General features: G+C 42.2%; 1 protein-coding gene across 10 annotated transcripts in view; it reads left to right on the top strand.

The window, feature by feature from the left end:
• Positions 1-16,881, top strand: part of TPK1 (thiamin pyrophosphokinase 1) — a 227,149-nt gene that overhangs the window by 105,697 nt on the left and 104,571 nt on the right. For all 10 annotated transcript variants that reach the window (XR_013390279.1, XM_077916547.1, XM_077916549.1 and 7 more), the window contains one exon: positions 6,455-6,527. Coding sequence is in view for 9 of the 10 variants with exons in the window: in XM_077916547.1 (XP_077772673.1) it covers positions 6,455-6,527 (73 nt within the window). In the remaining variant the exon portion in view is untranslated. The remainder of the gene's footprint in view (positions 1-6,454; positions 6,528-16,881) is intronic.

Here is a 16,881-nt window from a genome sequence, read left to right as displayed (position 1 = left end):
CGTTAAAAGGTGTAGATATAGCCATCGTCTCCTGCTTGTTGCAGGTCAGAATTGACCCAATAGGACCTTTTGAACAAGTGGAAATACTTCCAAATATAAGTTTTTCCTAGTAAGTCAGCATTTATATTCTCTTTAGCAGCACTGATGCATATTGATGTATAGTACTAAAGAGTGCACTAAAGAGTGTACAGTACAATAGAGTGACAGTTATCACTGCATTCATGAAGAAGTGGTGATTCAAGACTTGGATCAATGGACCTTTGCTGCAGCATAATAGCATAGTTCAGAAAACCTTGATAAGGTTATTTAAATAATTCTCAGTCAGCAAGTGAGTTAAGCCCATCCTTATCTTTAAGCACAAGGTTAAGTGTTACTTAAGTTAGTGGAAGTAGCAGTTTTCATTAAGCAAGTGTAAAGTTTGTATTTTAATTAGAATCTAGCATGCTGAACTAAGCTTGAGTGGAGAGCCTTAACTAATTAAAATGAAATCTGTCTAAACCACAGAGCCTAGGGCTTGCCGATCAGAAGGTCGGCGGTTCAAATCCCCGTGACGGGGTGAGCTCCCGTTGCTTGGTCCCAGCTCCTGCCAACCTAGCAGTTTGAAAGCATGTCAAAGTGCAAGTAGATAAATAGATAAATACCTTCCAGCAGGAAGGTAAACGGCATTTCCGTGCGCTGCTCTGGTTCGCCAGAAGCAGCTTAGTCATGCTAGCCGCATGACCAGGAAAAACTGTCTGCGGACAAACGCCGGCTCCCTCGGCCAGTAAAGTGAGATGAGCGCCGCAACCCCAGAGTTGGTCACGACTGGACCTAACGGTCAGGGGTCCCTTTACCTATATAACTGAAATCAAGTATTCAAAGCATTTCAGTAGACCAGTGAAAATTTTGTAATGAACAGATTTAAAACTGTTCACATAACATTACAGTTGTCTGTGTTTGTTCATTTGCTTGTTCCTTGACAGCACTGTACATCGGGGTCATCCATTTTATCCTCACAACAGGCCTATGGGGTTGGTGAAAGATAGTAGCTGGTCCAATGTCACCTTATGAGCTTTGTGGTTGAGTGGGGATCAAAGCCACTCACAATTCACTGTCTGGGCCTATATTCATAATTTAGCATATTTGACCTTAAAAGTCGAATGTCAAATTGAATTAGTTATTTGACTGCTTATGACATGCCAACCAAGTGGATGTTTGAAATCTGCAGCCTGGTTTATCTTGGAGTTAGGGGAAAGAACAAGAAATGATTGATGTAATGGCTGCTGGCATCACAATGACCTTTATCTCTGCATTGAGAAAGACTTTTCCTTACTGTTGCTCCTGGGGAAGTGGAGAGCACGAGGGCTCTCCAACAGGTTATCTATATTAGAAGGTCCTCATCATATTTTACCTTCTCATCTTCTAATGCTATCTCTCCCGCCTCTGCTGATGGACAGACTTACTTGTATGTGGAAACCTGAGATTCGTTTTAGAAATAGCCCTTCTGGAGGCCAAAGATATTGCCTAGTATGGCAGAGTTAGTCAAGTGCACAGTGTTGTAATACCTATTTATCTACTTGCACTTTGACATGCTTTCGAACTGCTAGGTTGGCAGGAGCAGGGAACGAGCAACAGGAGCTCGTCCCATCCTGTTGCGGGGATTCGAACCGCCAACCTTCTGATCAGCAAGCCCTAGGCTCTGTGGTTTAGACCACAGCACCACCCGCGTTCAGTCTGAGGTAGCACATCAATGAATGTAGCTAATCACAAAAGTGCAAGGTTAAAACCTACCATGAAGGGTTTTTTAGTCTCGTTCACGGTGGAATTCGGATTGTTAGACTCAAGGCTGCTGCTTACAGAACTTTTCTGTCAGATTACCAGGTGGTCTCTTAGCTGGACATAAAACAACAAGATTTGGGGACTCTAAAAAACGTAAGAAATATATTGCTTCATAGAGAAGAGTCTATTTTCACCAACCATTATGTGGACAATGAAGACAAGGGATTTTGTACAAATGTGCATAAAGTGATTTATGGTCAGGGAACTGTAATAAACAGATGCCAGGAGCCCAGGAGATGACATTCCATCACTGAGTGTGGACAGGCCCCTAAATGTAGATTGGTCCAGGTAGACCAAACCCTTGCATGTCATTATGACGGATGGCAGTGATTTAACCAATCTTCACCTCTATTCGTGCCAAGTGGAACTGAGTCCATTCTGATTGTGAATCTTTGCTCAAAATCCTCAAAAGCACAGATAGCCTCATTTAACAAGACTATTCTTTTAGAATTTGGCTTCAGCTATAACAATTAATTTAGGTAATCAGTGTGATTAAGTGATTGATATTTTTGCAGAAGTGAACTTAAAAAATACCCACTGTGAAAGACTGCAACGATTGAAAAAATAAATCATCTTTCTGCATCTCTTGATTGGTTATGTGCATTTAAAGATGACCTTCCAAAAAATAAATGAGATGTCTGTTACTTAGTCAACTGTTACCTTCATTAAGGAACCACAAAATGGCATCTATATATTTGATAGCATGGTATTTATTCCAGGGTGTGTTTGGAATGATTAACTCATCAGTTAAAAGCATGGGATTAAAACATACTTAACCGTTTGGTAACCCCACTACAGTTTTTATACTGACAGGAGTGGTTTGGTTCCCGGTTGGCATCCACCTGTCTTGGGAGACAATGGAAGAGTGCACTTTTGGGTAGGGAGAGCCAAACCGTTGAGGAGTTACAGTGCCTGCTATGGCCGTAGAAACCAGTGTGGGAGAGACATGTTTTGTTGCCGCTGGGGTGGATGAAGGTGTCCAGTTGTGCTATTGCAGATGCACCATGGTGACCCTTCTCTCTGCGCTCCTCCCAGTGGTCATTCCTCCTTTGGTCACTGCTGCAGATACATGAGTGATTAAACAAAATAATAAAATAAAATGGTCAAAAAACCTTTCAGTTTAACATGTTGTTAACATCACAGATTTCTGACTGTAAGTGCAGTTGCCACGCCAAGGAAACAGAGTCATGCAGAATCAAGTACATAATACTTGCCACATGCTTTCAACTGTTTCCGCATACTCACTGCAGTATTCCGTGATACTTTCTATAGACTGTGCCATGGATCATTGTAACTGCTAATTGGGAGGAAAATAGATTGTACAAGCCATGCCAGCATACATAAAATTTATAAGCTGATATAGAATACCAAGTGAGGTGATTAAAGTAAATTAAATACCCCAGCAGCACAGTTATTGTGTTGTTTACTGCAAAGATGACATATATTCAGGAGATATGGCATTGAAGGTTTAAAACAGAATAAAATGCCCACAGGTCTTGAAGAAGGATTTTGTTTGCTTATAGGCTTTATGAGTCCCAAACATGGTGCTTTGTTAACTTTTAGGGGTACTTATTACTGGCATCAAGAAAGAAGTAGAAGCAGAGTAACAGAAGACCTGTAAGGTTTCACTCCACTCCTGACATCTCAAAGGCCAGGTTCCACAGATCCGCACACCATTAACTTCAGATGTGCAGACTATTTTCAGCCTTCCAGCCATAGCCACAGTGGAACTTTTCATACCCTTTCAGAGGCGTTGCCTGAGGTTTGAGTGGCTGTCACTGACTCTAGAGACTGGCATTGGTGTTGGACTGGCATAATAGGTATATGTTATAGTTATGTGGAGGGGATGCGCTTAAAGTTAAAACAGTTCATAATAAAACGTATAGCAACTCAACCTTTCCTTGTTCTGAATAGTTCTTGTCCAGAGAGTCATTAAGAAAACGAAAACCAAATAAAGTGCTCAAACACATAGCATATTATTTGAATGACTAATATATAAAAGACCGTGTAGCTAGGAAGGGAGCACACAAATTATTCCCTTTCAACAGAATGAAACATAAATAAACCTTGATAACTGTCGGCTCATGGATGATCAGCAGTTGCATAGGGCTATTCAGGATTTTTAAGGGAACTGTAGATGTTTATGATGCTTGCTTTTGAAAGCTATGATAGGAGCCCCACAGTATCCTGTCTGTTACTTTTTCAATGTTCCAGTCAGATCTGGAATCACATTCAATGGCAAGAAAAGCTTAATGGAAAAGATTCTCCATTAAGTGAAGAATCAAGGCATAATTGGGACAATTAAGGTGCCAAAAAAAAGCCCTGAGCAATTACTGAATTGCTCACTTTTGCATTTCCTTACTACATGGGGCATTTTTATGATCTTAATCTTAAACCTTATTTTAGCATTAACACCAATGTTGAAATCCTGTTTTTTGGAGTTTCAGAACTTAATAATAAAAGGGCACACTATGCTAGAAAGTTCTGTCTTGCCATAGAATATTTCTGCCAGTTTCCTGTCCTGAAATTATGGTGTTAGTTGCCTGGAAAAGCCAACAAAATGCTAAAAAGAACAAACTACAATGCTTATGTTGTAGTCTTAACACCCAGAAAGGGCCATAGGATCCCCATCCCTGGTCAGCTACTGTGCATTGAAACATATATTCCCAGCTTACAATTCCAGCCCAGCCAAAGGTCTGTGTCTTCTGCATGGAAAGTTCTCCAGAGGAACGAGCAAGTCAGGCTGGCTTTGCAGTCCCTCTTCTGAAGAAGTGAAGAATAAGACTTGCCTGATTTAAAGCAGGAGGTTCCACACTTCTTCCCATTTTATATTTCCAAAAAGGAGGGGAAAAGATGAAGGTGGTTTGGAGCACTGGCGTAGCATGGGAGGGCACATGGGCCATTCCCCATCCTGCATGTGAGCTCTTTTCCATTAGCAGCAGGGGCTGGGGAGGGTGGAAGGTCTCTTTACCCTCCACTCCTCGGCGCACCAGTGCTCACCCGTTGGTAGCAGGGGCTGGGGAGGGGGGAGGGGGAAGAGCACCCTCTGCCCCCGCTCTGTGAGCCCCCACCTGGCAGCGTCAGTGGCGAGGGCTGGACAAGTATGCTCCGCACCTGGCGCTGATAAACAGCTACTGGTTTGGAGACACTTAAAAAAAAAAATTCGCCGAAATCTACACTCCCAACATTTCCCCTGAGATTCCAGAGATTTCCACCCAGACACTGTTTCCGAAGGCCGAATCCCAGCTATGTCTGGGAAATTCTGGACATATGGCAGCCCTAATTTTATGTATTGTGACTTGCTGTTATTTTTATTGATTATAGTTTGGTTTAGTAATTCCTTATTGTAATTGCTGAGAGTGGATTTCAGTTTACTTGCTATTCTGAGAGGTAATTTTATTATGCCCTATTATAGTCTAATCAATTATTGACTATTACTTTATTTGGTATAAGATGTTTATTTTAAAGACATATTTTTATTATGACTTTTTTGGATTGGATTGGATTGTTCTAAGATGTGTGATATTTGTTGTATATTTTGTTGTTCCTTCAGCTTGCAAACCACCTTGTGAATAGCAATATAGAAAGGTGGCATACAAATTAAAAGTGAAAATGAATTAAAATATTGTGAGGTTCAGATTTAATGCCCCTGGTCTGGTGTTACAAGAACAGGATCTGAGATTGCGGTTGGGTGTGTCATGCAGTGGGAGCCACTGAGACCGGCAGATCCATGCTTTGTTTGCTGAGCATGGCACAGCTTCTGGACTTGGCAGCAGTGCATTAAGGGCTCATACATTACATTTCAGTCTCCAGGATAACTGCTGCCTTTCAATCTCTAGGTAGCTGTAAGCCTTTCTGTGAGCAGAAACATAAGTCACTGCAGGTTAACATTCACCAGAATACACATGCAACTTCAAATTCAATTCCAAATGTTCCATGGCAACAAAATAATATTTTCCAAAACGTGTTGAAAAACTACCTTTCTGCAAGTCCACGGTGTGGGAGAAAATAGGAATAACTACTCTAGATTTTCCTATTCATGTAATCAGTGATGCTTCCTGTGCTATACATATGTGGGGGGACTCTTATCTAGTTTCTTTCAACCCTGGAAACCCAGCATGGAGAATAATCTCTGCAGACTATGCTGCTCATCCATGGTGGAATTATAGGAGAGCTGTCTCCTCTAACTGGATGGATTCTTTCTTTCCCTAACCATTGCTGATGAATACACAAACATGCCTAGATGCTATGAATTATAAAAGAGACGGAAAATCAGCCCATTAATAAGATTCTGAGTGACTTTGTAGCAGAAGTACCAAAGTTGTGAAATGAATTGTGATACGTGCTATAATTTTCACTCATTTAGTATCTTCAAGGATAAATGTTACATATCTGTGCATCAGTCGGGCTGATCTCAGTCCAGTAACCACAAATTATTGTAGTCCAAGACATTAGTTTCTTAGAAGGGAAGATTGGAAATTTCAATCCATTTTATTGATGTTAACTTTGGAAAAGGACACCACTGTTTCAGTCTTGCATCCCTCCCCCCCCCCCAACACTCTCTTTTTTAAATTCAAGAAATAAAGTGTGAGAAGGTTAATAAAAAATATCTAACTAAGTATTACTTCTTTTTCAGCTTTTTGCCTGATTACATCAGTGGGGACTTTGATTCTATTATGCCTGAAGTAAAGGAGTATTATACAGTTAAGGTAAGTTTTTTTTTTAATTAAAATTTCCTAGAAATCATCTTTAACACTCATTTTGCTACTCTATCGCCTGGCACGCTTGGGAAATACTTCCCCCTGTAGCAAACTGTTCTAAATAAGGAACCCTGGGTTACTGGGTCTCAGGCAGAAGCAAATCAGTGTATTTCTGATATATATCACTTTCTTGTGATCCATAACACCATTCTATCCTTTTCCTTAATCTGTGAACTTAAAAAAAACCTTACAAAAATCACATCTTAAATATGTATTTTCTCTCAAAACACATGCTTCAAAACATATATTGATAGGCCTTTTTTTGATCCAAGAACTGTGTTGGAATATTTGGGAAGTAAGAATCTCAGAGCAGATCAGTTTGTGTTAGAATTCACAGTATCAAATTCCTGAAGCATCCCTAGTCAGGGCCGGCCCTACGATGAGGCAAAGTTAGGCATCTGCCTCAAGTGAAGGATGCTGAGGTGTTGGGAGTGACCAGAGCTATGAGTGCCATGTGGCCCCTATGTGAGCCTGTCCTTTCACCAGTATTGGAATAAGATTCAACTACTAGTCCTGTTGGCTTCTGTATGTGCCCCAGGGGAGGGCACCATCTTGTCCTTCGCCTCAGGCAGCAAAATGTCTTGAGCTAGTCCTGTCGCTGGTCAAGCGTTCTTCAGTGAGCATACTTCAAATGACAGACCAGCATCCCTTGAAGCAGTGTTTCCCAACCTTTTGCGACCGTGGTCTCCTTCCCACCTTGTTTCCTTCCTGTGCCCCCACCCCGTCCTACCAGTAGAAAGGTAGCTATTTAAATGTTTTGTTTGTAAATAGAACATGTTTGTTTAGAAATTTATAATATATACAAAATACAATTACATAAAATGGTAAGAACATGATGAAATATTGTTGAAGCAGAAAAACAGATCTGGAAGGGACCCCAGGGGTCATCCTTCTACTGCAACCCTCTCAACGTAGGAAACTCTGCTGAAGCATCCATGGCAGATGGCCATCCAACCCAGTAGCGTAGCCGGGGGCAGGGGGGCCCCCCGGTGGCACTTACCTTGGGGGTGGCACATCGGAGCCCCAGGCAAACAAGCAGGTCCCCTTGCCCAGCCCTTCCCATTGCCACCCCACCCCACACTTACCTGACCAGGGGGTTCTGGATTTCGGGCTCTATGGGTCAAAACAGGAGCCTCTGCAGTCGCCCGCTCCCCCCGGAAACAAACCAGACTCTTGGCAGAGTTGGAGTTCCAACAGATATTGCAGCCTTTCTCAGCCTGTAGGTCCCCAGATGTTGTTGAACTACAACTCCCATCACCCCTAGCTAGCAAGGCCAGAGCTCAGGGATGATGGGAGTTGTAGTCCAACAACATCTGGGGATCCACAGGTTGAGAACCGCTGAGATATTGGGACATTGAAGTCTCCCATGACTACTGTATCTCTCCTTTTTGAATGTTTGGTAATCTGCTTTTTGAAGTCATAATCCAGTCTTCAGACAGTTTACAGCAGACATCCACAGTAGGGTCACTGTTGTTTCTTTCTCCTACAATTTTTACCCATATTCCCTCAATCTGCTTTCCATGCTCCAGGTCATGGATTTCTTCACAACTGTAGACATTATTTACATATAATGCTGTTCCTCCTCTCTTCCTGTTTGGTCTATTCCTTTTGAACAGGTTATACCCCTCAATTCCTACATTCCACTCATGAGTCTTATCCTACCAGGTTGCAGTAATGCCTACCTGTACTAAAAGCTCCAATTCATCTTGCTTGTTTCCCATACTTTGTGCATTTGTGTAGAGACAACTGAAACCATGAGTCACTCCCTCCAGCTGCCTTCTTCTTGTGATATCTTGCCCTAAAGCAGGTTTCAGGAGCACCACCTCAGTTTCCTGTGCATCAATGAAGCTATTATCCCCAGTACCATGAGTTCCTCTGTCCCTCCCCCTGAAGTTTAAAGCTCTCTTGAAGCGGAGACCTTGATTCAAGAAGCCAAACCCTTCCTGAAAACACCACCTGCACACCCAGTGGTTTACCTCCAGTATTTTCCTCTCTCTTCCTGGACCACGACTTTCAACAGGAAGGTGTGATGAAAAGACTACCTGTGCCCCAAGTCTCTTCAGCTCCCTGCCCAGAGTCTCATAATCCTTGAAGCCTGGTATTATTTGTACCGACATGAGTCAGAAGGAAGGGGTAGTGATCAGTGGGTTTTTTATGACTTGGGAACTTCACAGTCACATCATGAATCTTTGCACCTGGAAGATAGCACACCTCCCAGGACATCCTGTTTCCTCCTCACACTACTGCCTCTGTCCCCCCACACATCTCTTCCTCCTCTGTGGAGTGGCAGGAATCGTTCTGTACACTTCCAAAGCCTGCTTGGAGTGTTCTAAGGTCTGCTACTGCTGTTCTTGAGTTTTCCCCTTCTGTCTGTTGGAGCTTATCTGAATATTATTAGAATAGGTTACAAGGGGTGGAAGCTTATGGTTTGTGTACTTCCTACTCGTTCCTCTCAGCTTGCCTTCTCTACACTGCAATTCCATTTCTCTGATGTCTCCATGGAAGGTAGCAAGTGGGTTATCAACATCCTCATCTACCATCAGTAGCCTAGGATCTGAAGGACTTAGGTCAAGAATGGAAAAAGACTCATAGAATCATAGAATCATAGAGTTGGAAGAGACCACAAGGGCCATCGAGTCCAACCCCCTGCCAAGCAGAAAACACCATCAGAGCACTCCTGACATATGGTTGTCAAGCCTCTGCTTAAAGACCTCCAAAGACGGAGACTCCACCACACTCCTTGGCAGCAAATTCCACTGTCGAACAGCTCTTACTGTCAGGAAGTTCTTCCTAATGTTTAGGTGGAATCTTCTTTCTTGTAGTTTGGATCCATTGCTCCGTGTCCGCTTCTCTGGAGCAGCAGAAAACAACCTTTCTCCCTCCTCTATATGACATCCTTTTATATATTTGAACATGGCTATCATATCACCCCTTAACCTCCTCTTCTCCAGGCTAAACATGCCCAGCTCCCTCCAAGTCCATCCCCTCCTGTCTCTTTCACCTCTGGGGCATGGCAGGAATTCTGCACACTGTACCTTTCACAGCCACCTTGGTGTATTTTGAGGTTGGCAACTGCTGCCTAGCTTTTCTGGACACCACAATCTGTGTCCAAGGTGAGAGCATGGAAGCAACTTTGCAACTCTAAAGACAAAGTGCGGTTTGTGACTGTCCCACTTCTGTGTGTCACATTCCTCCAGAGGTTTCATCTCTTGCACTGGGTGATCTTCCTGCTCCCTAGGGGCACCCAACCTGTGTTGCTGTACCATCACAGTCCACTCAGCTCTGTTGAGAAGCTGCATGTTGTCCTATAGCTGGAGGTGTGGCTAGGCGGGCCTCAAGTTCTGTACCTTCTCTTCCAGCAAGACAACCAGTTTGCACTTGCTTCAAGTGTACTGCCGCATGTTTTCCGGCAGAATGACAAACATGGCACAGGTGTCACAGGTCACTGCAGTGTAATCCAAGTAAATTCACTTATAAAAACATGATAACTTCCAGGAAAATGTAATATTCCAAAGATACTTTCACTATGTTTACAGTCTGAAGGGAATAGGCACCAGAAGTATCAAACCTGCTGTGTCATTAATAAATACATTAACACTACAGATAGCTCTGTCATTAATCTTTCTCTTTTGAAGGCCCCCAAAGATACTCGGTAGAAATAGGCTTTCAGTGAATCTTTATGTCAACTTGCTTTTTATTCAAATGTCAGCAAGTTTACATGAAGATTATATAGCAGCTACGATTAGTCCTTTGACAGAGTATCAATCATTTGGCAAATGGTGTAGAGGGCAAATGGTGTACACTTTATTTTTCTTGATTTCTGCTTATCTTTTCTGGTTATTATGTGAAGAAACAGACTGAGAGTGTAAAGCTGCTCAACTAGGAAGTTTTATGGGATATTAATTACTGTTGAGTGACTTTCAGTGGAATGTACAGTGGAAGTATGGAGTTTTTTCTGGAACAGAAACATACCTTTTCACATATTGAAGAAAGTGTGTGGTGGCCTTCAATTTAATAAATCAAATTTGCTATAATTTACAGGGAAATATCACCTATGACATTTTCTTTTTAAATTTCCTGTTACAATACCATATTAAGACAGGGCTTCACAGATTCTAGCTAGGTTTTTTTAAAATGACCATTATTTCCTAGTACCCAGAAGTAACACCCCACCATGAATATATCTACACTTAGCAAAATGCAATAAATTATTTTCATCAGGTTAAGAAATAGATAAAGTGAGTTTTTTATTTTTTAAAAAATGATGTACTTACTTAACTTTCAAAATTTTCATCCTTTTTTACATCAGAAACAAAATGTTTATAAAAAGTTGAAATACTATATGTAGCATTTAAAGTTGCTGATTTTAAAGCCAAAAAAGTGAGAATGTATGGATCTCAGCAAATAATGCTGCAGCAAAACCCTCTAATTACTTGTTTCCCATTCAGGCTTAGGGGAGAAGTCACACCTTCCCTTTAGCACACAAAGGACTGATAAGTGCTGTCTGGCAAAGACATGGTGAAATCAAGAAGTAATTATCAGTGCTATAGATATCTCCCCAACTTCCAAAAGGTGTCAAACTATCTGCCTGACTGACAAGGCACAGCCAGCTCTCAGTCAGTACCCACCAGGCTCTCAACTCTTAAAAGTGGACTATAGCTTTATCTCTCACTGCTGCTTTACACATGAGGAGACCAGAAACATGTTTGTAAGTAGCTATAATAGGCTACTTATAAAAGGGTCCCCAAACTAAGGCCCGTTGGCCAGATAAGGTCTGAGGGACTCGTTTATCCAGCAAGCGGCAACACCCCCTGCCGCCACCTGCTCTTACCGGGGCTGCACTTCCGGGTCGGAGGAGCACCCGAAATAGCTTGTGCCCAGAATAATTCCTGGCCAGGATTTTGAATTTGATTCCACAGTTTAACACATAATATAATATACTGAAGCTTACCATTTTTACAAATTATTTTTGTCCAGGCCTTTCTTCTTCCCCCCTCCCCTATAATAAAACCTTTTTTGTTGTTGTGGACCTAATGTTTTGTATATTCCTATTTTAGTTCCCCGCTGTTCCCCAAGCTTGTGGGGCTGGCGGTGGGGAGAAGCGCTGCTTTCCCCACCGCCACCCTCCAAAGCAGGTCGGGTTTGGAGGCTGCTATCCGCAAGCCTTGGGAGCCCGGCGGGAACTCCCGCCGAGCTCCCAAGGCTTGCGGATATCTGCCCGAAGCCCGGGGCGCACTGCGCAGCGCTCACCGGGCTTCGGGCTGCAGGCTGCTATCCACAAGCCTTAGGAGCCCGGCGGGAACTCCCGCCCGGCTCCCAAGGCTTGCGGATATCTGCCCGAGGCCCGGGGCGCGCTGTGCAGCACTCCCCGGGCTGCAGGCTGCTATCCACAAGCCTTCGGAGCACGGCGGGCACTCCCGCCGGGCTCCCCAGGCTTGCGGATAGCTTCCTGAAGCCTGAAGAGCGAGAGGGGTCGGTGCGCACCGACCCTTCTCGCTCTCCAGGCTTCAGCGAAAGCCTGCATTCGCTCCATAAGACGCACACACATTTCCCCTTCATTTTTGGAGGGGGGAAAGTGCGTCCTATAGAGCGAAAAATACAGTGCTTAAATGCATACAGTATTTGCAGCAAAATCAGTGACCGTCCGGGGTGGCAAAAGCCCTAGCTATTCCACTGCCTGGCTGGATCAGACCAAAGAGCCCATCTAGCAGCATCCTGTTTTCACAGCATCCCGTGTGTGACAGCACTCTCCTTGCCTGTTCCTAAATGAGAAAATACAGTTTCGCTGATCATCAAAAACTGGTTTGGGTCTTGCAAGGTGTTCAGATAATATTTCTGTAGCAAGCTGATGTAAATTGTATACTTACACATTCATCAACACAAACTGAACACTGTTGAAATATATAGAGACCAACTTAAGTTTGTTCTTGGTATCAGCTTTCATGTGCATGCACACTTCTTCATGAACACTGTTGTAATTAGTAGCACATAGCCAAAAATCACTCATTGAGTGCTTTTTTGAATATGAGTTCTGAAATATTCTGCTCTTTGGGACCAACACTGGCTGCCTGAAATTTAACTAGTTTTCACTCAACTCCAAGGAGCAAACCAATTTGCATCCCAGGTCTTGAGCACCTTGCATGGCTGTCTTTTTGTATTTGAAGAGGCTAGTCATGAACTAATTCCATTCAGTTTCCCTTTTCAGATTAGGCTGTCACTGGTTAAAGCACTTCATGTATCTAATTGGCTTTCATTGTAATGCATTTCAACTTTTTCTGTACATCCTGTATCTCAAACTGACAGGGAAAAATGTATTTTTAAAAGAAGACATGCAGCATGAAAGCTCTCTGTGCAAAAGAAACTTGGTTGAAGCTGCAATCCTGTGTATGCTTACCTATGAGTAAGGCCTGTTGAACACAGTGGGAGTAAATGCTTAGAATTGCCCAGTGTATATAGTTAATCCTTTTGGCCTCTTTTGCCTCAAGCTGTGCCTGATCTGCACAAACAGGAGGTAAGTTGCAATAGTAAACAGTTGTAAAACTTTTCCTTGTTTATACAACTAGAAACAGCAGGTGATTACATGACTGAATGCTTCTCCATATTAAAAGTTAGTGTGTGTGTGTGTGTGTGTGTGTGTGTGCGCGCGCGCGCGCGCAACATGGAAGAACAGATGTCACAGCGAAGGGTTCTCAGAATTCTCCTTGATTTTTTTATGGAGCAGCATCCAGTCATGTAACCCGAACTCTTCTTCCTGCAAAGAGATATGCTGTCACCAAACAAATTTACCCTTTACCTCATGATTGTGAGAACTAAGCCTACTAATTAGAGGAAAAAGACAAATTTCCAATCACAAAAGTCCTAAATTCATCACATCAGCAAGAAATGTTGAACAAATGTCACATGGCCTGTATAATATATTATTTCTAAGCATACATGTACATAGAAAAGGCATTGTTTTCAGCATAAAAATACATAGAAGAGTTAAACCCAATGGCATTTTCAGAAATAATGCTGATAGTTCCAGTAGACCTTACTCTACAGTTCTAGATTTACCTTTGAGCTTGTGAAAAATCACCTCTCATTAAGCTACCATTTAGTTGCTACTGGGAATTGTAGCATGTCAATAGATGCCTCCTGTCTCCATTTTATCATTCCAAGCATGGATTCAGCTTCATTAAGATATGAAATAAACCTGTTGTCAGTTGGACCTTTCATTCCACAAACAAGGTAACTTATAGTTTTTCCACTGATGGCAGTCTTTCCCCATTGAACTCAGTGGAACTTTGTAAGTGCAAAGGCAGATACAGTGGTTTGAGGTTGCTGTCCTGTACACACCTTTCTGGGAGTAAATTTCATTAAACTCAATAGGAATTACTTCTGAGTCAATGTGCATAGGATTCCATTGATACATCTCTATATAGGCTGCTGCTTTAGAAGAAAATTCTTTGCTTTTCTATAATGCTAGTACAGTAAACCTGTAACTTTGGCTTACATGATCACAGCTTTGAGTGTGTGCATGTGGAGGGCAATAAATAAATAAAGAGGGAGCTGGGGAAACCCACTGTTCCCTGCTCTCTGTTTATTTATTACACCCTTGCACCCACCTGATTTTCCTTGCTTAACTGGGCTTTGGGAAGTTGACACAAGGGCTCCTCTAGCAGCATCCCAGAGCCCTCATGCCTCTTTCCAAGACCCTGGTAAGCAGCCCTCCACCTTGGGGGGCATTTCTGGGGGTTCCTGACTTTGCACAATTTTGCATTTGCACATGGACCCCCCAGAACCATACTCTCACAAAAACTACATTCCCACTGTAGTCTAAATCCAGTAAAGTGGCTCCTGGAAGGAGTCTGTCTGACTGTAGAATTTATCCTCATGTTAGTCCGCGAACCCCAAAATCTGGGATCCCCTCCAAAACAGTGCCAAAATCTGGCAACAGTTTTGCAGCATTTTGCAGCAAAAATCCTGTGTTTTGAAGCACCCAATCAACTGAGCAATTGCTACTCAAAGCTAGGGTCATAGCTATCACCCCAAAACCCAGTGTTGACCAATTCACTGCAAAACAGTGCCAAAAGTGTGGCAAAAGTTTTGTAGCGTTTTGCAATAAAACCCCACATTTTGCAGCACCCCGCCAACTGAGCAGATGCTCCGTAACTTCAGAAGCATTTTAGGTTCTCTAGTAGTCCAACTCCCTGCAATGCAGGAATCCCAAACATGGTAGGTGGCCATCCAACATCTGCTTAAAAACCTGCAAGGAAGGAGAGCCCACCACCTCTCGTGGGAGTCTGTTCTCCTTAACATTTTCTTACATCTTGATTTTCATCATGACCAATCCTCGTCAGTGAGTTTTTATGGATGGTGGGGCAGGTTATACCAGTCCAAGACGATACAAGTCTGTATATGGATCTTTGCACACGGAAGTGCTGCAGATGTGCAGAAAGCAATACAGAAAAAAATGGAATCAGTGAGGAAATTAACGTAATGAAAACTGACAAAAAGGGCTGGTGCAAGTACAGCCAGAGTGTGTTTTCCTGCTGAAATGAACTAGGACACCTCAGGGCAGTATTGCTCTCGCACAGCTCCCATTCACTGCATTTTGGCATACACAGGATAATTTTTTTAGTGAATCCTTTGTTGCTGATTGCTGGTGCCTTACTGTGCTGTCTCCAGCTATGGCTGCAGCTGCAAACAAAAAACGACAACCTCATAGATAATTGTTGTTAAAATTGGAGTAGTATGGTAACATAAGCTAGGATGTGTCGTATTAGATCTATTATTTTGAAGAATTCTACTGCTTCAGTCTTTGATTTTAAAAAACGAAAATTAAAGGACTTGTTATTCAAACCAGGAAATTGTGGGTGAGTCTTTTAAAAAGAAAAGGAAAAAAACATATTTGCAAGAGGAGCAGGGATTAGCAAAAAGTGAAGATTAAAGGCACAGTTAAAATGAGCAAATAGCTCAGAATTCAAAGGAGACAAAGTGGGTGGTAAATGAGGGAAATGTGTAGGAGTGTCAGAGTCAAGGGAAGGAAGACGGACCACTTCATTAAATCCAGAGCATCCTACTTGGCTCAGATCACCAGATGGCCACCTAATGCAAGGACACCCAGACCACAACTGCTGTTAGGGAAATGTGCAAACAAGGGCTAAATCTCCCCTGCCTGTGCAGAATTGTAGAAATTTAGGATTAAAGGGACCAGGTATGGGTCATCCAGATGTGCTCTAGTTGCAAGAGATGATGACAATACGTGATGTATGCATTTAACTTTTTATTTCTTTCTATATTTCTTTATATAAATAAATCTAGATAACAGGACTCAAGGTGGCTTTTATTTAATTACAATGTTTGTATTATGCCCTTCTTTACCGACTGCATTCAGGTTTCTTAGTTTTGGCATTATTGGGGATTCTTGTGAGGGAATTGCTGACTTTTCCCTGGTTTAGGTTATTTTGGGCGCAGACCTTTCGGGGCCGTCTGCTGCTCATGCCCGCTGGCTTACAAAAAAGAATGCAAATAATGTAAATAAAACAGAATCACATTAATTGTGTCTCCGCTGGATCCAGAGTGCTGTTCTTTCATGGCCTTTTGTTTCTTTGGGCTATTGGAGAAAATGATCAGTACAGAAGCACAGCCTTTTGCGTTGTGGATGCTTCCCAAGGCAGGCTGGTAAAACACACAATTCCCTTGTTAAACATAGCTAAGTCTAACTTCCAGGCATCACAGACAAGGAATTCTTAGTAAGACATCATAAACTCTTCAGAAGGACATGTCACAGGTCTTGCCCGCTTGCTGTGGTGTTTGTTGCAGGTTTATGTATGATATTTACAGAGTTTAGGGATTTCACTGAAGTATAGAATTGATAGTCCTGATTATATGCTTAGGTTGGTAGCAGTTAGAGCTTTCCTATTAGTTCTTTTGGGTACTACTTCAATGGAGTTCACTTTGAAATAAATTTGTATTTACTTCTATATGATTGATTGAGCTGAGTTTGTGATCATTGGGTATATTGGGGAAATGAATTAATTTATAATTATAAATTCAAATTTCATATCTTTTAAATCAATTAATTGTGTTGATTGGTGAGTGCATTGGGGAATTCAGTGGATTTATATTTATGAATAAATACAGTTCTGCTTAATTCCTTTTGGAATTAATTCATTGGGTTATTGATTGGTAGGTACATTGGGAAAATAAATGATTTGTGCTGCCTTCTTTGATTCTGGCACATTTGCGAATTTGTTTAAAAGTGTTACCAAGTTCATAATAGTGTTTTGTCATAGTGGCTTCTCAATTAATGGAACCTAAA

The sequence above is a fragment of the Podarcis muralis genome, chromosome 12 (genome assembly GCF_964188315.1).
Source record: "Podarcis muralis chromosome 12, rPodMur119.hap1.1, whole genome shotgun sequence".
Taxonomy (NCBI): Eukaryota; Metazoa; Chordata; class Lepidosauria; order Squamata; family Lacertidae; genus Podarcis; species Podarcis muralis.
The sequence above is the reverse complement of the archived record's forward strand: the minus strand, read 5'-3'. Positions and strand labels throughout refer to the sequence as shown.